Source organism: Tachypleus tridentatus, chromosome 9 (assembly GCF_004210375.1).
Source record: "Tachypleus tridentatus isolate NWPU-2018 chromosome 9, ASM421037v1, whole genome shotgun sequence".
NCBI classification, from domain to species: domain Eukaryota; kingdom Metazoa; phylum Arthropoda; class Merostomata; order Xiphosura; family Limulidae; genus Tachypleus; species Tachypleus tridentatus.
The window spans coordinates 27,308,001-27,335,061 of NC_134833.1; the positions used below are offsets into that span (position 1 = coordinate 27,308,001).

The 27,061-nt window shown below is 31.0% G+C and overlaps 1 protein-coding gene across 3 annotated transcripts in view; it reads right to left on the reverse strand.

Moving 5' to 3' along the window:
• Positions 1 to 287: 287 nt before the first annotated feature.
• Positions 288 to 27,061, reverse strand: part of Ucp4A (Uncoupling protein 4A) — a 34,652-nt gene continuing 7,878 nt past the window's right edge. For 2 of the 3 annotated variants that reach the window (XM_076453394.1, XM_076453395.1), the window contains exons 2-11: positions 24,549 to 24,680; positions 21,496 to 21,621; positions 18,305 to 18,367; positions 15,535 to 15,619; positions 13,925 to 14,047; positions 11,168 to 11,280; positions 6,675 to 6,759; positions 5,812 to 5,904; positions 2,054 to 2,156; positions 288 to 905 (exon numbers count right to left, since the gene is read on the reverse strand). In XM_076453394.1, the coding sequence (XP_076309509.1) occupies positions 834 to 905; positions 2,054 to 2,156; positions 5,812 to 5,904; positions 6,675 to 6,759; positions 11,168 to 11,280; positions 13,925 to 14,047; positions 15,535 to 15,619; positions 18,305 to 18,367; positions 21,496 to 21,621; positions 24,549 to 24,657 (972 nt within the window). In that variant the 5' untranslated portion in view covers positions 24,658 to 24,680 and the 3' untranslated portion in view covers positions 288 to 833. The remainder of the gene's footprint in view (positions 906 to 2,053; positions 2,157 to 5,811; positions 5,905 to 6,674; positions 6,760 to 11,167; positions 11,281 to 13,924; positions 14,048 to 15,534; positions 15,620 to 18,304; positions 18,368 to 21,495; positions 21,622 to 24,548; positions 24,681 to 27,061) is intronic. The other variant, XM_076453396.1, reaches the window with a different exon arrangement.

The following is a 27,061-nucleotide window of genomic DNA, read 5'->3' on the forward strand; positions in this document are numbered from 1 at the left end:
AGATAAAAGTCTGATGTGACTAAATAGCACTGAAGTATGAAAGAGTACCTTACAAGCATGTGTCCTTTGAGAACAGAATTTGTCTGTATATATCACTGTTCACAACTGGAACATTCTGGAACAGATTATTAACAAACTGTTGGTTCCAGCAAAAACTATAACAATGTAAATATTTGTAATGATGAGAATACTGGGGTTAACGATTAATGAAAACAGTGACAAAAACTACCCATCAAGTATGTGAGTAGAAGTAAAACAATACTTATGCATCAAACAACAAAAGTGGATAACTATTCGTGGCTTTTAATATAATGCCCACAAGTATGACTAATAAGCTACATAGAATCATAGCATCACAGTTTCTCATGATTAAATGTCATAAGTAAAACTCAATCATGTTTAAAGCCTTTTATTTGTGTATGAAAATAAATCATACCTGATACCTTACAGGCTAATAAATCAATATTTTACAAATAGACACTTTGCTACATATCTATGGTTTGTTACATCTACTTACACAGTCAACATCTATTAAAAATACTATAGAATATTTTTTTATACCTCATTGGCATAGTTAACATCACTTATAAAACAAAGTCTGTGCAGCATGTACAAAATATGATACGAATCTGTTAGCTGCACAGCAATTTGAGAAAAGGGTGGTACAGATGGAGTTCCCTGTCAAGTTTTTAAACATTGAAATGTTAAAACAAATATTTTCTGAGAAACAAATTAAACCAATCATACCTTTCATCAGTTTGACTATTTGAGTATTATGTATATTTCTGTGTGTATATTCATATACGTTATTATTAAATGTAGAAACATAAATGTCAAAATGAGGAAACACCACAAAACTTCCGAAGCTCTTCATACGTAACCCAAAATGTCAGAGACCATGGAGCCTGCAAAATAAAACATTAATACAATATAAATAATACCCTTCAAATGGAATTTCTATCAGTTTCTACTTTCCAAGGTATTAATATTCTTGGTGATATATGTTACAACTTACCACACAAATACTGAAATAGTTTTTCAGGTTTATTCTCAACATGCTTTCCTTGCTGCCTTTGAGCAATTTTATGTAAAAAACCATGTGAAGTAAGCATAATTAGTATGAATTGATATAAATACCTTTAAAACAGAACACAATAACAAAGTGTAACTAATTCAAACATCTCATCCTGTTAAGTTTTAAAAAGTTATGTAATAACATGCCTTAAAATATGATAAATGTGCTTGTTGTGACAATCTCAAATCTGGCTATAAAAGGAGCAAGTTTATTTGAACAATGTTTTTAAACATATCTTGAGATTTAACAAAGGATAAACACTGAAATTAATGATTCTTTATACCAACAAAGAGCAGCTGTTTGAAATAGTGTCATTGATAAAGTACAAAAATTAATAATAATTATATGTTTAATATTAATTAATCCAACAACTGTGAGCTGTAGTATTCCCCATCTAAACTGAGTTTTAGTGGCCATTATTTTATTTCATGCAGAAATCCCAACATTGCTAGATTTACTGAAAATAAAACTATTTATTTTTGGTAAAATAGTCATTACAGAATTATTTTTTTAGGTTTTAAAAATGCTGTTTTTTTACATATTCGTATCAATAAAAAAAAAAAACAACCAGTAAAGCCACTAACAATAATAGGCTCTCAACTTGCTTGAAAAAGTAAAATTTATGTAATAAACAGTAAACTGAATTCCTCCTAACCATAAACTTAATTTTTAACTAATGAATTAATGAAAAGCAGAACAGAAAAATTCTTTCCTTCATGTGGGGGGTGCTCTAAAAGAGTGAAACAGATGCAGTGAAAATAATATGAAGGAACCATTTATTGTGATTGTTTTTTTTTAGGTAAACACTGGTATAGTTATTCCCTTTGACCAGCATTGGTGTTTAAATGTGCAACGCCAGTCTGTGTACTTTGTCTTGCACAAAAGATCCTGTTGCTCCAGTGTAAACATTTAGAAATCAGCAACAGAAAGTTATCAAATGTTAGTAAGTGAAAGAGTACAATTTTTTATCAAACTCACCATTCTAGTCCATATGGGAATAAAACCTTTATAAAGAGCTCCAAAACCTTCATATTTCACTGTTTGTAGCAAGCAATCAATTGACGACTTGTACAAAAGACCTCTGATAGAGAGAGGAGAGGAAAGATTATGTTAATAAAATATTTTAACCAACAATTCTTCATAAGTTTGTTTGTTTTCCTGAATCACTTGAGTTACCATCAGTAAAAAATGTACAGCCAAATCAGAAACAACAGATGATAGATATTAGTGGATTAAAATATTACAATTATTCATTTGCTGGCATTGAATAATTAGACATCATTTTTCCTATTGACTTCATAGGGAAGTCAAGATTGCATGTAGGACTACTGAATGTAAGTGAGCAGCAAAGGATCCATGTCATGCACAGATTAAATATCCCTTTCATTCTGTGTGAAGTTCATGCAGTAAACATTAAAACAGGTGCTCTATTTTAACTATCTTTGGAATGGAAGGGTTCATATGAGATGCTTCATCAAAACTCCTTCAGCCATTTCCTCACAACAACTTGTGATATAAGACACCACAAAAACTGATAGATAACCAAGCTATATATTGGATATGAAAAGTTCTGGAAATTTTCAATGCAAGGTGTGATAACATTCATTTATCATCAGAATGTCAAGTAAAACATACTACAAGAAACAAAGATCAGCTTTATTTGCCATTTTAGATTCACAGATAAGATAACAAGTAACTAAAAGTAATTTTGAAAAAAAGGTATAGAAACAAGGTATGGATGAATGCAAAACTATACAACAAATACTACATAAGTAGTCAAATTTTCCAAGAATAACTTATCTACAACTAAATGTTGAATTCCTTTCATTTGCATGAATTCAAGCTTGAATAAAACCAATTAGGTTCAATAGTGCTAAACAGTCTTACAATGACCAATTCCCATAAGTTTGTAACAGACTTGATGGCTACTTACATGGGTATTTTTTTGTATAGTTTTGTGCATTCATTCCTACCTTGTTTTTGGCATTGCCCTCCCCTCACTGTACTTACTTTTGCAAAACATATTTACTAGTTGTTTGCCTTTTTTTGTTTTTTTAACAATACCAATTAATATTTGTAATGAATGCCAGTTGCTATGAAGGCAGCAGTGTTAGTCTGGCATGACGAGTTGTCTTGATGGACATCATGTGTTGAAGTTACTAAAATACCTCTGTATCCCACAAGTTAAAATACAACATTTTGGTGTGGAAATCATTACAACAAATTCAAGAACTGATGAGCTAAATCTTCTGATACTAGAATAAGGATAATCAACATTGTTATTCCAAACAATGGTTTTTGGTTGAACTCAGGGTCTTGATGGCTTTTGAAAATTTAAGTTAGGTGTTTATAAAAATCTTTAGACTGTTAGAAGAACAATTTGAGTATATGATGAATAATACACAATAGTTCATCAGCTCTTGTGTCCCAGCCATATTTAGTCATTATGGAAGATTATCATTTTCTACTACAGAGAACTGACAGTAAGTTAATAAAAACCACAAGGAGCAAGTGATACATTTAATAGTCACACAGTACAAACTAATACAGTGGAACCCCTCTGAGTGGCCACCCCTTGAAAGGGTCATTCAATCACAGTCCCTTTTTTTGTTTACATAATCCCTAATTATGTACAGTGGAACCCCTCTAATCAGGCCAGTTTGTCTCAGTTTAGAATTAAACCTAACGTATTTGTACTAACTATTAAAAACAAATCTGCTGATTTTGAAGAAGATATTTAAGTATTTATCTCTTGAACTCTTTCTGAGCCAGCAACTGAGAAATTTAAATTGACTGGTACAACAAGAGACTTACAGGATTATAAGATATCAAGAAAGTTAGTGAAACAGAAAATTAGGATATCAAAAAGGATGTATGAAAAAAATTTGACTAAAAATATAAAAATTAACAAAAAGGATTTCTTTAAATACTTTAAGGATAAACATAATGCTAGAATGGGGGGAGGGGTAGGACCCTTTAGAGATGACAAAGGAAAGCTAGTATCTCATGATTATCAGCTGGCTCTGGGTTATTAAATTTTGCTGTTTCTTCTATTTTACTAACAAAGATTTAAGAAGTATTTCACACCCCAAATAAATGACAAGTGGAAACAAGATTACACAAATTGAATGAATTAATTCTGAGCTGGTTAAGAAAAAATTGAGAAGTTTAAAAAACAATAAAGGTCCTGGGCCAAATAATATTTCCCGAAAGTGTTTGAAGGAGGTTATAGATTGAATATGTAAGCCACTTACTACTATTTTTTTCCTTGAATATTGGACAAGCACCAACAGATCGGAAATTAGCCTATGTCACTCCTATCTTTGAAGGAAGTAACAGAAGTTGTCCCAGTAATTATAAGCCTGTTAGTTTCACATCAGTTGTGGGAAAAGTTTTAGGAAGTCTGAGAAAAGAGACTGCAAAGTCATTTAACAAAGTTTAGAATTTTATTTGATACACATGGTTTCATTAATGGAAAGTCTTGCCTTACAAATCTTTTGACATGCTTTGAAAAGGTTACTGCTTATGTGGATAAGGGTAAAGGTGTAAATTTGGTTTATCTGGATTTCAGAAAGCATTTCACAAGGTGTTTCAAGGCTTGTTGTAAAAGAAAATTGTTTTTATATGTGTGGGAGATAAGATAAGATAGCAAACTAGACAGAAGAAAGCTACATTAATGTCACAAGTGGGGTACCTCATGGCTCAGTCTTAAAACCATTTGCTTTTTTTTTTTTTTTTCATTTACATCAATGACATATATGATGGAATAGTCAATAAATTACTTAAATCTGCAGATGATAAAGGTCTTGGGTGTTGCCAGCTGTGAAGAGGAAGCTACTGATTTACAAAAGGATTTAAATCATTTAGTGATCTAAGCAAATAAATGGCAGATTGATTTTGAATTATAGCAAAAGCAAGATACTGCATGTTATGAAATAAAGGGATCTTGGTATAATAGTCAATCAGTCTCTACAGCTATCCAAGCAGTGTGCTGTTGCTAATGGTAGGGCAAATAGGATTTTAGATTATATCTGAGAAATACTGAATACAGACATAAAGAGGTTATCTTTCATTGTACAGGTGACTAGTTAAACAACATCTGGAATACTGTTGTCAGTCTTGGGCTCCTTATCTTAAGAATAGCATAAGAGAAAGGTTACTAGAATGGTGCCTGGGATTGAGGGGTTGTCATAGGAAGAGTGGCTCAAATCTCTCAAATTGTTTTCTCTTGACAATGAAGAGTTGGGGGGGGGCTTTCTGATTGAATTATTTAAGATTATAAAGGGAACTGATAAGTGTTGACAAATATTTTTTTTTCATATTTAATGGTGAGAGCAGTAGGACTAGGGAACACAAGTATAAATTCTGACAGGGTAGGAGTCACCTTCAGCTAATGCAGTTTTATTTTTCTAGCATGATGGTTGGCTTTTGGAATGGGTTGTCTTCAGATGTTGTAAAGACAATAACTTTAAACTAGTTTAAGAAAAGGCTTTATAAGTGTATTTATGATGAGTATTTTTTTGTTTTAAGTTAGTATAGTTTAAAATGTGAAACAGCCAAAATGAGCCAATATTATCCCAAAACATTGTCATATTATTGTTGGTAGTTTTTATTTTCAAAGAATAATGTTAACAAACCCACTAATCAAAATCCTGTGGTTGTGACAAGCAAATCTGGTGTCATTAATTTAGTATCTAATGATGTTTTGTAAATGTGTTCTTAAATACCACACTTACCTGCCATTCTGGTCTGTGGGTTGGTTCATCACCCTAGTTTTGATTACATCAGCAGGAGTTCCCAGTGTAGCAGCAATTAAACCGGAACAGCCACTGCACCAACACAAGTAACATTAATAACTTTATCTTTTGTAAATCATTTGAAAATAACCTCATGAAATGATTTTATCATATGATGAAACTGATTCAATGTGCAAACCAGTTTATTGTTTTGCTTCATATAGATGCTAAAGTTACAAAATGTATGTTCATTTTTCTTTCCTCTTGCTCTTCTAATTGTATTCCACATCTTAGTTGAGAAAACTAAAACAGCTAGTCAAACAACAATTAACTAAATTATTGTCTTCCTCTTTTTCAAAATTAAACTCCATGCAAGTTAAAAACAACTGCAAAGGTCTCATGTTTGTAATTTAATACCAAACTCTCTGTGTTTCTTGAATTAAAAAGAAAAAAGACTTTTAGCACTGATTAGAAGACCAGAAGTCACGTATGCTTTTGAACAAAGTAACTATTGTTTGTTGACTGTTATAGAGATTTTCACTACATTGTACATTCAAACTCTTTTATATATAACATACACAAATTTGAGTTTTCTTATTTCTTGCTTTTAAACCCTTTATACAAATACAAGATACATTTCATAAAATGGATAATAAATACAAACTGTTAAAAGTCAAATCCCTTTATTTAAAACTAAATTCACTTGTTTTTCAAAAGTAGCAACAACAGAAATGCTTCAATAGTTTTGTAAATCTGTCAACAGTATTAATTCAAGACTCAATCAGTACAACAATGAGGTTAACAGTAAATCCTGAAACAACACAGAACCAATTTTGCAAATGACACACAAAATAACTCCATACCTGGCTAAAGCATGAGTCAAGGCATTATCATGAAACGTGGTATATTTCAGGATCAGGTGCTTACTCGAGTCATATGTTGTCAAATCTAATAAGAAAATAATAATATTCCTCGAGTGTTGCTTTACAACCATAAATATCTACTATAATCACAATATCTCTTATCATAGAGCCAACTCATATAAATAAACACAGCAAATGAAAATGGATTTTAAATATTCTTAAAAAGTATATCTCAACATTATCTTTCATAAAGTGGGATAACAAAGATTTGCAAAACTATAAATGAGATTGAGAAAGATCCTTAGAAATTTATTACTGCTAAAAGCTTCAAATACATGATTCTCCCCACCAGATGAAAATAAAAATATATTCCATTCCACTTACCCATTATCACCACTCATAAGTTAATGACACTGATACAGTGAAACTTACAGTTTCTAGAAAAATGTAAGTTAAACATTTTAGACTACGTTCTTTTTGTTAAGTTTTTCTATCATTGTTCATTCATTTCAATGTTTTCAATTTATTGCTGGAAAAACTTAACTCTTTTACCCCAAGTATCCTTTACAATATGTGTCAGAAAGTTTTTAATGTCTTACATTCAACATTTTATAAAACAATTTCTTCTTAGGTTATACCAATTAGTACATCGTAAAATCTAAAAATCCATATTTTAATAGTACACAAGTTTTAAGTTCCTAATTCTACAAGGAAATATTTTTTTAAAATATGAATTTCCTCTGGTATGATATTTTCTCTAGGCATCTTGTCTTCTCTATTTCTTCCACCATCTCTTGAAAGAGTAAAAAAATTAAACCTAAATTGCCCACTAAAGAATCGTTATTGCTCAGAAAAACCATAATTTTTACAGCCTTCAATTTTGTTTGGATACAGAATTATAAATAAAAATTCAATCTCTTCCTACCACACCCAACTTTCAGGTCCTATCTTTCAGGATATATTAGCAGTTCTCTCTTATGTTTAACTGTTTGTTATGTATAACTGATAGAAAGTCAAGGTTTTCATTCATCAGATGACATACTAAATAATTCTGTACAGATACAAGTCAATTTCATTCAGAGACAAGCAATGTTCCAGTGAAAAACTTAGCATCTAGCCTGGAGAAATTTGTAATAGCTCTTGCTGTATAGTTTGAAAGCCAGAAAAAAGTTGTGACAGGGGAAATTATTTACTTTTTTGCATGTTATTAGTCTATGTTCTTTGGTTCATTATCTAATCATAAGTCAAAATTATTTAGTGTATTACTACCATTAGTATAAAAAAAGTAAGGTAATATGTCACTGATAATCACAAGAAAACTGGGTAATTACTCTATTCCTGGTTTTTCATGTTTATTCTTTATTTATTATAAATGTAACTAAAATGTAAAAATACGGGTCGATTAGGTAAAATAGATAATATCAAAAATGTTTCACAAGGCATTCACTTGAGCAATACACAGGTAATGAATTCAATAGCACAACATAAGATGAATGTGCCCCAAGTGATTTACAACTTATAATGGTATGGATAGTAGTTATACCAGTTGAAAAGACAACAAAAGATAATTAAAATTGATGTATGTTGTTACAAGATTAAAACTACTTAGGATAAATGAATGTAGTTTCATGTTACATTTCTGAAGTTATTCCAGAAAGAAAGAAAAAAAATTAGATCTATTTCAATTCTTTTTTGGTTACCAGGTCAATTAAACTGACCAACCCTGTTTTAAGTTATGATAGAGAAAATATCATGTAAAATATATTGAAAGTTAAAAGTATTAAATCTATAAAGACTAAATTAGTACAAAGGGGTCACGTGAAAAGTCAATTCGACCAAGCCCATGTTGAATGAGTAAGAAAAAAACAAAAGTAATTTGTCAGATCACCAGGCTTTGGGCTAGATATTAAAAATTAAGTCTAGCAATAATGCAAATCCTAGACAGACATTATAAACAGATGGATGCTATCTATTGTTTCATTATAAGTTTGAGCCATTTTATCCTACTTTTCACACACAATTTCATTTTAAAACTTTTATGAGAATCAAAAGCTATTTTTACAAAAAGCATCTTGTAAACAACATGTTTAAAGCAATGTTCTTAAAAATACAGATAAAATGAGAAAAATGGGGAAGAATCTGGCCAGCTACAAGTCTGATTTATATCCCTTGAAATTTTATTAACCCTCTTGAAAAGGGTATCAGACCCCTCTTACCAAACCAAACTGTCACATCCTCTCTGTCAGGATTTGTTAATAGTTTTCTCTTAGTTTGCTACTATGTTATTTATAATCCAGAGAAAGCCAAAGTTTTCATCTATCGAATGGCTTATTATATTACGTTGGTTTCTGAACACAGCATTGTCAGTTTCTCTGTCAGTAAAACCTCCACTGCAATGAGAAACATATCAACTAACTTGGATAAATTTGTAATGGCTCTTGCAGCATAATTAGAAAATCAGAAACATTGATATTTATAGAACATTGTCTGATTTTTGCATATTTTTATTCTATGTCCTTTGATGTATTATTTAATTAAACAAATTATTTAGTGCATTACTACCATTAGTATAAAAAAATAGTTAAGTGTTATTGACAGTTAACAGAAAAAAAGAAGGTCCACGTTAGTACTTTATTTCTCCTTTCTCTTGTGTATTCTTTTATCTCTTATAATAAAAGTAATTAAAATAAAAAATAAACTTTTACATTAGTTAAAGTAAAATAAATAACAAGAAAATAAAAAGTTTTCACCAGACACACAACACACTCAAAATAACTGGTTAGTACAGTTCAATAGTTTGATGCGATTCCCATACTCTCCAAGTGAATTACAACTTATAATGGCATAAGTAGTAATTACACAGTTTTTAAGGGTCCAGAATTAGGGGAAAAAACAAATGAAATACAGTTCTACTGAAAAACAACAACAAAAAAAACGACTGAAATGTATTTAGGAAGTTTTAGAGATTAAGCAAATGAAATTCAAGGTTTTTGAGATGAAGAAAGGTATTTTCAATCTTAACATCAAAATCACTTTGCACTAAGACTAGCAAAAAAAAAAAAACATTCAATATATTCATGAGCAAACCTTTTTTGAGCTTATCAAGAAACACTCCAATTAAAAATCTGTAATGTTTGCTGGAAGTCTGCCATATTATGCAAAGATACTACATTAAAAATTAGCAGTATCAAAACTAATGACTTTAAATGAATACAAAATGGTCACATGGTCAGTCAATTCGACCAAGCCCAACTAGAGAGTTAAAGGTTAAATAGCATTTCTGGAAATATAGTAGATAGCCACCCAACTATTGCATTGCCAAAAAATAAGCAATAGTTCGTCGAATGAGCAGTAGACAAGGCCCACCTGATGCTGAGAAAAATGCATGGTAATAAACCCAAACTACACATGATGGACTGCACATAGCCAGGAGTAAATGATAAGGTGTTTTAATCATTTAGTCTCTAGTAGAAGTTTAAGACACAGGATAAGCACAGCAATTTCTTATCACTCTCAGGCAACTTAAAAGAGTGTCAGTAGGCCAAGACCTCTGCAAAAGCCATTTTAATTTCAAATGAATCAAAGAAATATGGAGTGACTAGAATAATGGAAGTTGCAGCATTATCTAATGAGATGTTGCAATATGTCACCCAATAAACTTACAAGAGAAAGAGTTAGTGTTTAAAGAGCATATGAATAAAAGAGCCTTCTAAGCTTGAAGTGTGGAAGTAACCAGAGATGTTATATATTCCCTTGACAAGGCACCTAGAAAAGAATTTATTAACGTGGTCAACCTGAAGATGGAACAGAATCACCAAGAAAACTACTGGTCTTTTAAACTGTCCAGATAACACTCTAAAGAAATATGAGCAGCAGCTGCAGTAAGGGACACAAGTAAGATAACTTATCTGATATGATATTAAGAATATGTCACTAACATTTAACTTTATATTCCAGAAAAAAAATGCTGTAATAAAGATAGTAGAAGAGTGGCTTAAAATACCAAATTAAAGTATTATCGAAAACATGTGTAGCACACTTTAACTTATTTTCACCACATTTCAATTGTTTTTTTCTGATGTTAACATTAAAAAGGATTTAAACCCATACAAACACACTACAAACTAACTTTTTTTTTAATGTAACAGGGAAATTCCCTAGAGAAATAATTAATATTATGCCATAAGAAATATAACTGAATATTATGAATAGCATGTGCACTTTGTCAAGATAGCCAATATAAATGTTTTCTAGTTACATCACTAAATACTCAAATAAATTATTGTGCTACGTACCAAAATTCCATTCAATATGATTACCTTCTGTGCTATTTTGAAAAAAATCATTGTTTCCTTCTCTTCATAAGTTATCTAATGAAAGCTTAGACTCTAAACAAATAAAAAAAAAAGTTTACTTTGCTACAAATTGAAGTAAAGATTTCATATGAAAAGAAGGTATAATATCAAGGTATGTTAGGAAAAATACAGACTTACCCCCTAAGTTGACTAGTGCTGCTCTCTGAACATTTGGAACCCAACCCTTCCAAAGACCTCGAATCCCACCCTCAGCTAAAATCTTGGTAAATGCATGCCATGTACTCTGTACTCTGAAATGAAATTTATGTTCTTAAAAAAAACTATTCACATAATATTTTACAAGGTTATGCCTAACATGTACAACATATAAAAAGGTCTGAATAAGTCAATGGTATAACAGAGACATGGTGAAATGTTAGTCATTCAATCAAAATAAAGTGTACAAAAGAAACAGTAGCATCAGACAGCTCTACTAACCAAATATTTAGAAACTCAATTTTTTAAAGTTCATGTTTAGATATGTATACAGTAAAACTCCAGAAACTTGAATTACGAAGCACTTACAATTCAGAGTTATGGCAACATCTAAGTGACTGATCATTATACCTCCTAAACGATGGGATATGTGTATATAACAAACTGGTTACAGTGAACACAAAGAAACATTCAACAGCTTTAACATACTTACAACAAACTGGTTACAGTGAACACAAAGAAACATTCAACAACTATAACATATGTATAACAAACTGGTTACAGTGAACACAAAGAAACATTCAACAACTATAATATATGTATAACGAACTGGTTACAGTGAACACAAAGAAACATTCAACAACTATAACATATGTATAACGAACTGGTTACAGTGAACACAAAGAAACATTCAACAGCTATAACATATGTATAACGAACTGGTTACAGTGAACACATAAAGAAACATTCAACAACTATAACATACTTACAACAAACTGGTTACGGTAGACACATATAGAAACATTCAACAACTATAACATATGTATAATGAACTGGTTACAGTGAACACAAAGAAACATTCAACAACTATAACATATGTATAATGAACTGGTTACAGTGAACACAAAGAAACATTCAACAACTATAACATATGTATAACGAACTGGTTACAGTGAACACAAAGAAACATTCAACAACTATAACATATGTATAACGAACTGGTTACAGTGAACACAAAGAAACATTCAACAGCTCTAACATACTTATAACGAACTGGTTACGGTAGACACGTGTAGAAACATTCAACAACTCTAACATACTTACAAGGAACTGGTTACAGTGAACATGTAAAGAAACATTCAACTGTACCATACTTAACATGACAATTACTTTCACAATACACACAGTGTTCAAAACAATCAACACCATTCAAAACGCATACTAACATCTTATACCATACTAGAGGAAAGAATGACAGTTCTTAAAAAAAATACATATAATATACATATTATCTAGCATGTCTATAGTAGTGGTATGTGTTTTAACAACAAATCTACAAAATATTTCTTTAAGTGTCCATGATAACTTCTCCAAATAACTTCTACATCTAGAAATAGTAACAGAAAGTCAAATAGAACAATAGTGATTATTTGCTTTATGGGTTAAAATGTTTAAACACATGTAAGAGTTTTGAAAAAAGTTTCAGTTATCACTTTAACATGTGTATTTAATGCTCACAAAAGTTGTTACCACTTAAACACAAGTATTTACTACTTAAAAACATATGTTGCCAACAACAGCTGCAACCATGTATCAGAAGTTTTATGCATTAATTACCCCAAACAAGATGTCAGAAGAATGATACATCATTACTAACAAGTATCAGAGATCTGGTATTTGTATTACAACAAAAAATGTGTTGTGTTTGCCACACGCATTATCAGGAACACTTGTGTAAGAAGTATCATTGATGTATTACCACAAACAACACTTACCAGGAGTATGAAACATGTAGTACCACTAAAAACACTTGTTAGTGTTATGGTACATGGAGTACTACAATCAACATACATCAAGAATATGGTACATAATTTTTTACTCAAAAACGTTTGAACAAGAATTTTTACTTTTATTGAGATTGTCAGAAATCTTAAATACACATTTTGACAAGCTAACATTTAGTTCTAAACCTTATGTGAACTTCTGTTATCTAAGATAAAAGTGTTCTATAACTATTAATACAAATTCTCATTCCAGAGTTTGAAAATCCTTTCCTGTTTCATTGGCATATAACAGTGACATTTCATGTTCATTTGAAAGATAAATACATCCAAAGACGTTTCAAAATAGTTTATAACCCGATGCATGTCCAATTTGCCAACATTTCACAGTAGTCTTTATGTCCGACATGAATTTTGTTCTGTTTTCCATTGGTCCTGTTAAGCATAATTTCATCATATTATCTTTGTTCGTCATTAAACTCACTTACAAATCTTTGGTAGTTTGTGTGTGACTGTTCTAAAGCAACAGTGAAAATAGGAAAGCAAAACACTTAGCCAAAATTACTTGTTTCCTGTAGAAGAGACATAAAAGAAGAGTTTGGTTATGCCCAGCAAACCTACATTACCTAGGAACACTGCTTTCTTGAAGGTAGATACAAGAAAAGCTTGACTTGTATGTTGGCTTTTTTTTTTTTTAATGCTCAACTACTGGCAAATGATTACTAAATATCATGGCTAACCTTATATTTATTATCATTACAATATATAGACAAATATTACAAAACACAGAATAGGTTCAACCTACCATTAAGTTAAGAAGAAAGCAACATCAACAAATACAGCAACATATAACCTGTGTGGTATGATGCATACCTTGCTCTATATTTAGGGTTTGATTTTAACTAGCTAAGCATGGAGCAGTGCCAATAAGAATCATACCTACCACAGAAACTCCTACCTTGGAGAATAGCCCTGCAACCTCCGAATTCCCTCTGTTTGCATCTGGACTTTCACAAGATCGGTTGGACTAGCCAAAAATTGTCCTGCAGCTCCTGCCGTAAGCCCACCTAATACTGCTTTCCTATTAGTATAGAGATAATAAAGACATGATTGTATTCAATAAAAACAAAACATTATCCATGGACAATACCTCCTCGTAAATGACAAAATTGAGAAAGCAAACAAACATAGCCAGTCATTTATTTACTGTTGAAAGAGAGAGAGCAAGGGAAAATTTTATTATACTCAGATAAATTACATTACTTGGGAACACTGTTTTGTTCAGGGGAGAAACAACAAAAACTGTCAGCCAAAAAAATATCAACCAGAAACCCTGCTTTCCTGTATATATAAACAAGGAAATCATGATTATGTCCAGAAAGTGCATTAACCATAAACAATAGTTTCCTGTAGATACAGAAACAAGGAAAGCTTGATTACATTCATGAAAAATATTATCCTAAAACTTTACTTTCCTGTAAATAGAAGGAAAGAAAACTCAGTTATGTCCAGAGAACAAAAAAAAAACAAGACTTTAACCAGAAACATTGTTGATTTGTTGATACAGAGACAAGGTAAACTTTATCATATCTTGAAAAAATAAAAAAGCATTAATAAAGGTAGTTTTTATCAACTTAATACAATTAAAAAAACTTTTATAACTTTGAGTTTCTTTTTTCAATTCACAGTAATACTAACTGATGTCTTACATTAACACAGCTCACTGTATATTTCTAGGAATGAGAACTCCAATATACATTTCCTCTTCTTTATACTGGCCTTCTAATATATTAATGAATGAAAGCTTTACAAATAAATAACAGTATATTACACGTATGTTAGAATGCTATGAAAGAAAGATAATTAAAAAAAATTGATGATTTAAAAATCTGTATGAAAAGTAAGGAAACAAGCCTGTAGATACTATAGATATTAATTATAAACAGACCGCCTTCTGCAGATTTTCTTTTCCTTGTTCATCAAATATGCATGTTTTTTCGTACATTTTTGTATGTTCACACCCTTAGTAGTTAATAACAAAAGTTTCAAAGTGTATTTTGAGCTGAATCTTTACTATTAGTTTTGTGCAATTCCTTGCAATCCCTGTTATGAACCACTATTACATGAAAATTATAATTGTTAAATTGATTTATCTCAGAACTTGTACAATATACAACTGTTACTTGTCAACATGTGTGAAATACATCCAACTACTGTTCTGTGTGACAATTACTTGTACAAGAAAAGTGAATGGTGCAGTGTGTTTGCTGCCTGTTTTTGTTGACAATATGATAATGAAGAATATTTATTTTACAATTAACTGTCAAAATAAGTCATTAACATAACAAAAGCATACACAAAATTCAGCAAAATTATTTTTGGCTAAGTGTTTATTATTAAATAAAAAAACATCGGAATTTGACTATCTCTTCAAGACAGCTAACATACATCTTATTGGTATGTAATTGTTAAAAATATAATAAAACTCTGTGTGTGTGTGTGTGTGTGTGTGTGTGTTATACACACAATTTTCTTCATAACTCACATAAGTTGGAAAAGAATACTTACCAGAAATCTATTGTGCCATCTTGATTTTTATGAAGAAAATGTTCTCTGATAAATTCATAAAAAGTCATTCGAGAACCAGTGTACACTGAAAAAATTATACAACAGTGCCAAGATCAATTAATATAACAAAATAAATCTTATTATTTTGAATAATTTTAATATAATTTTTTCCTTCTTGAAAACTTGATCATTAACACAGTTTCACCTACAGTATGTTGTATGAAGAACTGCTATGACTCAGCTGATGTCACACGAAAGTTCTTTACCTCTAGGAAAGTAGCAGTTAATCACAGCCATAATAAACCCTGCCCAAATAATCTAGGTTGATTATCAATACAGATGTTTTTGTGCTCTGTTTTTGTTTTTTCTTGTTATAAAAACTTGTGTACTCTCTTGAATGACAAATTCTGATAAACAGTTGAGGCTCTGAGGGTTAAGAGGAAATACAACTGGTAGTTGCTGGTTGCCTGCCACCAGCTCATAAACCTATAACAATAACTATTACACAAACACTACTGTTAAACACAATAGTCTGATTACTGAACCAGATTTAGTTTTGTAACTTTTTTCTTCCTAGTTAAAATCAAACCAATGAATCCTGCACAACTAAGTTAACACTGTAAACTCAGCAAAAGCCTTAAGTCAAAGATTATCTAGGCTATAAGTGATGTCAGTTTAATTTATTTAATACTTATCACTTATGCTATTATGTAATGTGGTTAAATGAATAGAAACTTTCTCTCCAAGGTATCTTGTAACAGTGCATAAAATTTGAAATAAAACCAACTCTTTGTACACAGCTCTGGAGATCAGTGGCATATGTTTTGAAATAAAACCAACTCTTTGTACACAGCTCTGGAGATCAGTGGCATATGTTTTGACCAGGCAACAGAACCAATGCTACATATACTTTTGCTCATTTGGGATTTGATAACATTTGACTGTCTATATTGCGATGAACTTACTATTATATAATCTATTTTAATATCAATATTAGTTCAAGTTAAATTTATATTAAAAATGTACATAACTTATACTGTTTGCACTGCAGAACTCCCACCTATTCGCTAAAGTTGTAGAAGATTCTAGAGTTTAAGAATCAACAATATACATGTGTGTACAGAAATATTAATGAATTGTCAATATTGTTTCCTAAACTGAAGTTGAGAAATTGTTCTCACACCTATAAATATAACCAATGCAACATGCCAAGACAGAATATATATTATTTGTCTGCTACAGTTGGTATATTATAAACCTTACAAACTATAACCATAATTAATGTTTATTAAACAGGAACTTCAGATACATGACCAGGAATGTTTATCTATTCTGAACATAAACCCTTTAATTTCACTGTATTCACTTCAGACATTAGTATTTTTATGAAAACATTATACAACTTCATCAGTGGAAATCTCAACACAGCAGCTCCTCATTAAGTGAATTGTAACACATCAATCCAAAATAATTTCCTCATTGTGATCTTCTCAGTCACATATTCAGTTCCAAACTGGGGAGAGGACTCAATATTGTTTGGAAGTTTGTAAAACTTTTGTTAACAAATCATAACTTGTAATAAATATTCGTAATAACCATTATTATAAATGGTATTATTGTTTGCATATCAAAATATATTTGTATTAAGAAATACAAATGTATGTATTAATCTTGTTAATAAACATACATTTGATACATGAGACAATTTTAATTACTTCTAAGTTCAAATTATCATTTAATTCAGTTTCAGATTATTTCAAATTGTAATATACAACAACATAGTGATCACATCTACAATCAATAAATCAGTAAAAAAAAACTGATAAATAAAACCATCAAACAGTGTTCATTTTAAAATGTTCTCAGCCTCTTAAATGCAAAGATATTATAAAAGCTTATAGGAGATCCAAAATAAAACCATAGCTTAGACCCTGTAAGCCCCTAACTATTACTAGTAAGACATATTTTAACAGCCTTAACTACTGTGCTATCAATTTTATTGGATGAAATCTCTAGTGCACAATATGCTGCATTGACTTCTGTGACATCTACTACAAAACCAAACTCGTGCACAGTTCTATATCACCATAACTACAAAAACTGGTATGTTACTTACACAAAACTTCCTCTTATTGTACAGACTTATTTATAGCTTGTGTATGCCCCAATAATGCAGTATAAAGCTTTTAAATTCATATCAATGCATCAAAAGTAACATGAATAAAACATCTGGTTGGAAGACAATAGGGGAAACACTGTAACTGTTTATTTACAAACAACACCTCTTAATCCTGGATGGTAAACAAGGACATTATAACACAAATCAATACAGTTCACATATCTGTATTGTACCTATCAAATCCCAAGACACGAGTTGGTATAAAAACTTATAGTAAATAATAGACTATATGAGTATATTACTTTAAATTATCTTAAACATTCTATCTACCATAAAACTATGAATCAATTAATGCACTCTTATTTAAATATTTATCTTTATTAACTAGAAACTATTTAACAATAATATTATCATTAACTGTACAAATTAATCCTATAAAATATAACAATTTTTCAAGTTTCATATTCTTATTAATATTAATTAACACTTCTCAATCTTTCAAAAAAACAAGATGCATTTCTAGTATAATAATATTTTACAGATATAATACATTAAGTACAGATCCTAAGTCACACTACCTAGAATTACTGCTTTTCATACATGGGGTCTCTCTTCTTCTAAAACTACTCAGTGACTAAAGATTTCTCTTACCTAAATGTCTGTAAACAGCAGGTGTTACTCCCATCCAAAAGCTTGCTATTCCTTCATGCTTTGCTGTAATATATTTCCAATATTCTTGTCATGATTGTAACAAATAGCATGTCATAATTTAATAAAATATGTTACGATGATATACACTTTAACAAAAGGCCAGACTACAAAACAACTTTCTAATGCAGCACAAAAAACTAATGTGTATGTAACCTATTTAAACTCAAATAAATGCTGTTAATCATACTTTATGTATGAGAAATTTTATGCAATTCATTATTTTTTTCCAATAATGTATTTTCTCTATCGAAAACAATATACGAACCAGCAATTTAACTCATATCTAATTAAATTTCATTACATAAATTAACTGTAGGGATAAAACACTTAACAGTAACATGCAATATAAAATTTATTCAACTGAACATCATTTTTTTTAATGCTCTGCATACTTTATGTTTTCCCACAAAACAGTAAACCAAATTTTGTGAAGGTACACATTCTGCATTAACCCTTTTGTTGTGGGCTCGGTATAATAAGCACAAGTTCTTTTACACATTTGCACAAGTCAAATATTTGCAGTATACCTTTTGATACAGCAAGTGTTTCTTCATAATATTTGGTAGATGTTTAGTAAAGGTTACAAGTATTTTGTAAACAAAAAATTAAATGTTTTTAAAATTTTTATGAAAAATTTGTTTGTGAAAATAATGTGTTTTGTTGCAAATCTGAGTGCAAAGTGATTTGATGTTATGCTGAAAAAACACTATTCATCATCCCAAAAATCTCAAATATCACTTACATAATCTCTAATAAAACCTCCTAAATACATTTCAAACATCTGTTTTAATTAAAACTTTATATTTTGTTCTTTATACTCTAACTATGTGGGGCCTGTCAGTTGTAACCATAATAATAAAGGTAGGAAATAAATATAAATTATGTTTTTATTTATGCTAGAATGACTACACATTATAACAGAAAAATACAAATGTTTAGCTTAAGTCTCATAACACTATATATGAACATTTATATTTATTATTCTTCATTATACTGACCTTACAGTCATGCCTACCTAACATTACATAACTTGCATTGACACAGTTCATGTGCACTCAGGTCATATACCCTGTAATATAAAACTAACCTTTATTCTTTAGTGGAATAGTATTTTGTAATATACAGTCATATTCCAATTATTATTATTATTTTGTGTGTGTGTGTGTGTGTGTGTGTGTGTGTGTGTGTGTGTGTATTATTACTATTTAAAAATAAATTAAACTTATTTTTCTTAAAATGTAGAACAATAAATCAACAAGTGAAGCAAACAATTATCTCTTCTCACTACGAACTTTGTACTCTGTTGCTGGTGGTTGGTCAGTTGTCAAGCCTTGTAAAATTTCACACATGCAGATTATCAAACAATAATTTTTTAGGTTTTATATGTACAGTTGAATAACCACACTGATGCCACAGAATTCCACTTCCAGCAAACTAAAGACACAACCTACCTCCTTGAAAATCTGGACCAAAAGAAAGCAGTAGCTTTTTCAAAAATTAAAATGGCTGAGAAAATCACTCTAGGAACATTAAGCTGTTGATTGGTTAATGCATGTGATATACTGTAGTAAGAGTATATAAAGGGCTATTTCAAAAAAAAAAAAAAAGGAAAGAGTTGAACTGGGTCACCACATTTGATTCAGTACATAAGCCATATCTCACCAAAATAAGAAGATATGAGAATCTTATTTTACATACTAACATATCAATGTTAGTAATTTGAGTTTCTAATTTGTAAAATTATTACAAATCTAGAGTTTTGACCTCACAAACATATAATTTTAAATAGTGCTGCATTCAACATATGACTCATTAAAATCTATATTTAGATGTGTTCTTTTAATATTTACTTTTAAATCAAGTAATTAACTCGTATACAATATTAAAGTTTGAATTATAATCTACAATTCAATTCCAAACTTACTGACATAAATTCATAAGATAGGAGTTCAATAAAATTTTGAATGCATGTCAAAAAATGTGATGTGGTCTTTGAACCATGACCTGTTGCAAAAGGGTTAAAAGTTATAATATAAATACTTAAAGTGTGCAAAAGTGTATACAAACCCATAATTTGATACCAAGCTCTTTATAAAAGTGGATAAACTATACCAACATTTCTTTATATGAGACTCAAAAATATATAATTTCTGTTCTTTTTATTTTGAAATTCAGAATTAAAAACTTGAAATTTAATGTTCTATACAAGAACTATTTTAAGTATATATTTTAAATTTCTTATGCTTTCTACCAGTGATACTTGTAACTAAAAGTTACAATAAATATCTTGCACATTAATGATTGTTATCTCAACCAATGGAGACTTTGCTCAACTAATTTATTGGCTCTTTTTTTCTTTCCACAGAGGTATATCAACATCTTTATAATGAAACAAGCATCTGAACTGACTGAACAACAAAAATAATTTTAATAACACAAGATTTATTAAAATGACATCTATTCAGTACTTAAAAAAAAATAAGTTTTTATACATTTTTGTCTTTAAGAGAAAACTTATCATTCAACATACTTTACAGTTGTTGTTAAAAATACATAGACATATACTTAAACTTCAAAGTTAATGTTTCTTAAATATAAAACTTAATTTCATTCACTTTCTAGAACTGTATTAAACTAACTTTTTAGCCACATTTTCACGAACACAATCACACTTTTCTTTAATGACAAAGCAAAATGCTACTTTTAAGTTGTTTTTTTTATCAAACACTGAAGTGATTTTTTTAATTTGGACTGTTATTACTTCCATAGTAATTATCTGTCTTAAATCAGGGGCTTTCTCTTTAATTTTGTTTTAAATCTGTTAATCCATTTAAATTGTAAACCTTTCTATTTTTATGATTTTTTTTATATTTATTATTTCTTTTCCTATACTGAAAGAAAAAAAAATAAAGCCAATAAAAGCCTACAAATGATGAATATTTTCTAAACCATAATACATTACCTACCAAAACAGACCATTGACTATGGTATTATGCAGATGATGCAATGAGGTAGGAAAGGATAAATTAAGCTTCTATCTTATTTAAAAACAAGAGTCATTGGCTCAAAACTATATTAGTGGAAGAGTGTTCCATTTTAATCACGATCTTAGCTACTATTGACGCACTTACCAATACTGACGGCAGTTCTCAACATCCCTCCTGGAGTGACATATTGTTTTTTTAACAAATGAGAATCTATCCTTTTCTCTCCTTGGATCTGAAGTCGTGTCTTTGTCAAGTCTAAAGGATAAGTAGCTGTAAAACGATAAATTACAAATTTTACAAACATTATAAACAAAGCTTGGCACTTAACTCAGTTGTACAATATGATCAGTTATCTATGAACATTAATTACACTGATTAATGTTACATAAAATAACTGATTTAGTTAATGTTCCATCTATAACTGAAATATTGCTGCCATTATTAGTTTTGATTAATTTCAGTTTGTTAAACTTAATGTAATGGCTCATGAAAATAATCACCTAACTCAAATTGCTTATTACAAGTAATCAAAATATTGCCATTATGCTTGTTTGTTGTTTAAAAAAAAAAAGTTACAGAAAAGACTATCTGGGCTCTATCCATCACAGGTATCAAAACCCAATATTTAGAATTATAATGTTCTTAGCTGTCTTGTGAGAATAATATCTTTTTTTTAAGACATATGATAAAATAATAACTGATTAACAGAATGTAATCAAAAAGTTAATGATCCCAAAAGTTAATGACTAAGAAAATTCAAGATCATGAAACTTTATTACAAGTAATACGTTTAACATGCTAGCTTGTAAAAGCTTTTAAAAATCACCACTACTGTGGTATGTATGCATACCATGAATTTTAAACTATATTGTAATGGAGAATTGTCAAAAAGACATTTGTTCTGTCCCAGGGCTGTACAGTTTTCACAAAACACATGGTGAAGAACATAATTTGCTCTGTCCCAGGGCTGTACAGTTTTCACAAAACACATGGTGAAGAACATAATTTGTTCTGTCCCAGGGTTGTACAGTTTTCACAAAACACATGGTGAAGAACATAATTTGTTCTGTCCCAGGGTTGTACAGTTTTCACAAAACACATGGTGAAGAACATACTAATTTCCTTCTAGTTTCCTTTGTTCTTTGTTATTCCCTTGGAGATAACACCTGGGTCTTCCCATGGGGGAGGAGCTGCATGGCTTTACCTTGTTCATAAAGTTTCACACCAGTTTTCTCTAACAGTAGGTCAGACAGTATTTCAAGGTTACAAACTCCCTTACAAATGACCAATAACGTAGATAGCATTATTTCTTCTTGGAAAATCAAGCATTACCCAAAAAGTACAGAATTTAAACATTTGTTTAATGGATCTTGTACGCAGTGGATAACAGGAATATATCAGTGAAAAATACCAGTTTAACCAATTCACAAATATACTGAAAGGTAACTCTCAAATAATCAAAAAGCAAGTACACAGTATCTTTTATATAAATGAACATAATTTTCATTGCATTTTACACATCATTTCAGTTCATTTATTGTTTGCTCAATCTGAGTTAGCTAAATTACCAATCATCTTGTAATATATCCTGTTAATCCTCCTATAATAAAATAACTATCCAATTTACTTTTTCAGGAAATTAATTTTACCTGAAAATACCACACTACAAACACAAAAGTGTAGCATACATACCAGTTTCTGACTGTATGCAACTAAGGATAAAAAAGGCATTTAAAAAGGATTTTGCAAGAAGAATTATATATACATATGTATATAGTTCAACTATAATTCTGAACTTGTCCCCTCTTGCTCTTATTCATGGTGAAAAAAAGAAGAATAACATGAATTTCCTAAATCTGCACACAAAAATGTAATGTAATAGCTTTTAATATTCTGAACTAAAGTACTGATTGCTTTATTTTGAATTGACAAGGATGGATAAATGGGGACTCTTAAAAGTTTTATATTCTTCAGACAATGTTCAATTATATCAAATGAAAACATACTGGTTAGGTAGCACCTACAAGTATATAATAATATTCTAACAACTACAAATTACATGCACTTCTAACAAATGGACAGTGGCTTATTAATTCTAGCATGCAGATACTAAATAACTACATTAAATAACTAAATAACACATACCAGATGTTCTGAGATGCAGATATTTAACTAATTCCATAAAACAGATATTGGCTAACTACATTCAATAAACACATTGAAACAAGTATTCACTGATTTATTAACTCAAGAAAAATAGTACTTTTATTTAACTTATTGTGTGTGTGTGTGTGTGTGTGTGTGTGTGTGTGTGTGTGTGTGTGTGTGTGTGTGTGTGTGTGTGAGAGAGAGAGAGAGAGAGAGAGAGAGAGAGAGAGAGAGAGAGAGAGAGAACAGTAAAAGTCAAAATATTCACCACATTTTGAATAGTGGCCAATTTCATAATTTTTATAAATTTCATACAAAGATTTGAAGCCCCACCCCAAGGATCAATTAATTAAATCTTTTGTGAGAATAGATCAAAAGTCAAAGTCTCACTAAAAGTCAACCCCTTTTGTTACAAATTGCAGTTAATTGGGACTTTCATAAATAGTGAAAACTTGAGAAAAAAGTGAAATAGAATCTTAGTACTTAGAATTGCATTTTCTAAGAGTGAACTAGGTTTAGTATACATTTAGTTATTGCATAAGTCAAAAACATTGTAGGTCAGAGGGTGCAATCTGAGTACTTTCCTAGCTAGACAAGTTTTTAAACAAGTGATCTCACTCAAGCTAATGTTTAATAATAGCACCAATAATCAACTATTCACTAGTTGAGAAGTGATCTTAGAGTATTTCTATACTGCTTTATCATGTCACCCCCGCTAGTACAGCTGTGTGTCTTTGGATTTACAACGCAAAATCAGGAGTTCGATTCCCCTCGGTGGGCTCAGCAGATAGCCCAACGTGACTTTGCTATAAGAAAACACGCTTGATCATGTCATGCCATTGTCTTAAATTATACATATCTAATATATTTCACTTACCTATACAGACACGAAAATAAGCATTAAATTCCCTCAATTTTTCCCTCGAATAAAGCAGATGTCACAAAAATGTGAAATTTTGTAATCTTTTTAATGTCTGAAAAAGACAAATCCTTCTGTAAATATAACAAGTTTGATCAGTGAATTGGTAAAAAAAAAACAGTTTACTAACCTGTTTCTGCACATGCTGCAGCTGTAGATGACAGGACGTACTTGAACCAGAAACTTTCTGTATATGTTGGTTGGGTAGCTCTCCTGGTGTTTTTCATCACTGCAGCCATATCTTCAACATTGGTGTATAACACTAGAAATAAATTACTGAAGTGAGAACTTCCAGGAAATTAATATACTTATCCAAAAGAAGGTCTGACACTGTGTACAAGATATTTCCCAATGGGTTTTGAAGGAAAATAAAGACCAAATATGTGGACACTTATTAGTACTTGTTTTTTAATTATTATCATACATCCTAAAATAATTGCAAGTGCCAGGTAGGTAGGTAGGTATTCAATGTTTATTGGCACAAAGCTACAAGGCTATCTGTGCCAGACAAGATGTGGTACAGTATAGGTATAGAGAAATTAAGGTAAAAAGTAAAATATGTAAAATTAGGAACTGCCAGGAAGACTGAATCAAGAAGTACACCCTTGCTGACAGTCACCTGAAGTTGGTGTTTCCAGTCCTGGGTTCAAGTCAAAATAAAAATTGAAATGTGTAAAAGAAATCATGCCAAAACACTATATAGTCTGATAAAAATCCTTAAATTAAGTGTAAAAGATCAATGTCTCTTAAAAATGTAAAAACATGAGTGAGATGAACAGTATCACCTATAACATAGGCCAAAGTCAAGGGCAAACCCAACTTACGAATATCTTTAAAATGGTATCGTTGTTCTAGGTTGTAACAATGACACGATAATAAAATGTAGATGATTGTGATCTGAGTGCCACATAGACCACACATTGATGCAGCAGTTCCAGTTAAAAGGAAGTGATGGGTTAAAAACTGTGACCAATGCATAGTCTTACCAAAACAACCTCCTCTCTTTGATCCTTACAGAAGCAAGAGGGCCAAAGACCTAGAGAAGGTTTGATTTGAAAAAGCTTGTTATTGTGTTGCTCATTCCAGGTTGCCTGCCATCTGGTGTACAGTCTGGATTTGATAACTGGACCATAGTCCATGCATGGAATGGTTACTTGGATAATAGATCCAGAACAGACAGATTTTGCTGCTCTGTCAGCCAGCTCATTCCCACAAATACCAACATGACCTGGTATCCAAAAGAATTGGACAGAGACAGATGAGCGAGAAAGATGGGCCAGTTTGTTTTTGGTATTGATGAGAAGAGGGTGGTGACTATCATGGAATGATTCCAGGGCCAATAGACAGCTGAGTGAGTCTGTATATATTGTACAATTTGTATATTGCATTATTTCAATATGATTTAGGGCAAGAGAGATGGCATACAATTCAGCAGTGAAAATAGAAACTGTAGGGGGGAAGTCTGTATGCCACAATCGAACTGTCAAAAACCGTGGCTTGGCCCACTGAGTCACCCAATTTGGAACCATCTGTATGTATAGGAATGGATGGATTATATGACAGATGTTCAGCAAAGAAAGAGTGATATTTCCAATCGGGTATATCTGCTTTCCTCAGATGACTCAAATATAAGTTACAATTGGAGACAGTAATTTGCCATGGTGGAACAGGCTGATTTGAAGAAACTGCAATGTTATTCAAGAATAAATCCAATTCCTCTAATTGTGCCTGGATACAGAAACTAAAAGGAACAATGGCAGATTTTCTGTTATTAAAAAGTGTAGTCATTGTGGTTGGAAAACACAACTCCAGGTAGGATGCTGTGGTAAGGATAAAATTTTGGAAGCATACATTAGAGACAGTTGCAAACGGTGAATGTATAGAGAGGGTTCATGAGATTTCACATACAGACTTTGCACAGAAGTACAAAAGGCTCCAATACAAAGCCGAAACCCATGGTGATGGACAGGATCCAACATTTTCAGTGCTGAGGTTCTGGAAGAACCATACACCACAGACCCATAGTCAAGTTTGGATCAGACAAGGGCATGACAAATTTTGAGCATGGAGTATCGATCTGCTCCCCAAGAAGTAGAATAGAGGACACGGAGAATGTTCAATGCTTTTAGACATTTGATACAAAGTTGCTTGATGTGCGATATAAAATTTAACTTACAATCAAATATAAGACCGAAGAACTTTGCCTCAGGGATGACAATAAGTACATCATCATCTAGACGTAGTTCTGGATCTGGGTGGATTCCCAGTTTGTGGCAGAAATGTATACAAACAGTTTAAGAAAGTGAAAGTTTAAAACCATTTGCCATGGTGCACTTCAGTATCTGATTGATTTCAGTTTATAGCTGCTGTTCAAAAAACTTCATGTCTGATGACTGACATGAGATGCGAAAGTCATCAACAACATGACCATTTGCAACTGTAGGGGTTAGCTGTTCACTGATGGCATTAATCTTTATAATGAAAAGTGTGACACTCAGAATACAGCTCTGAGGGGCTCCAAGTTCCTGTGGGAAAAAATGAGAAAATGTTGAGCCCACACGGACTTAGAATTGGCACTTCATTAAAAATTGCTGGATGAAAAGAGGTAAGTTTCCATGCAATCCATACGAGTAAAGGTCTCGT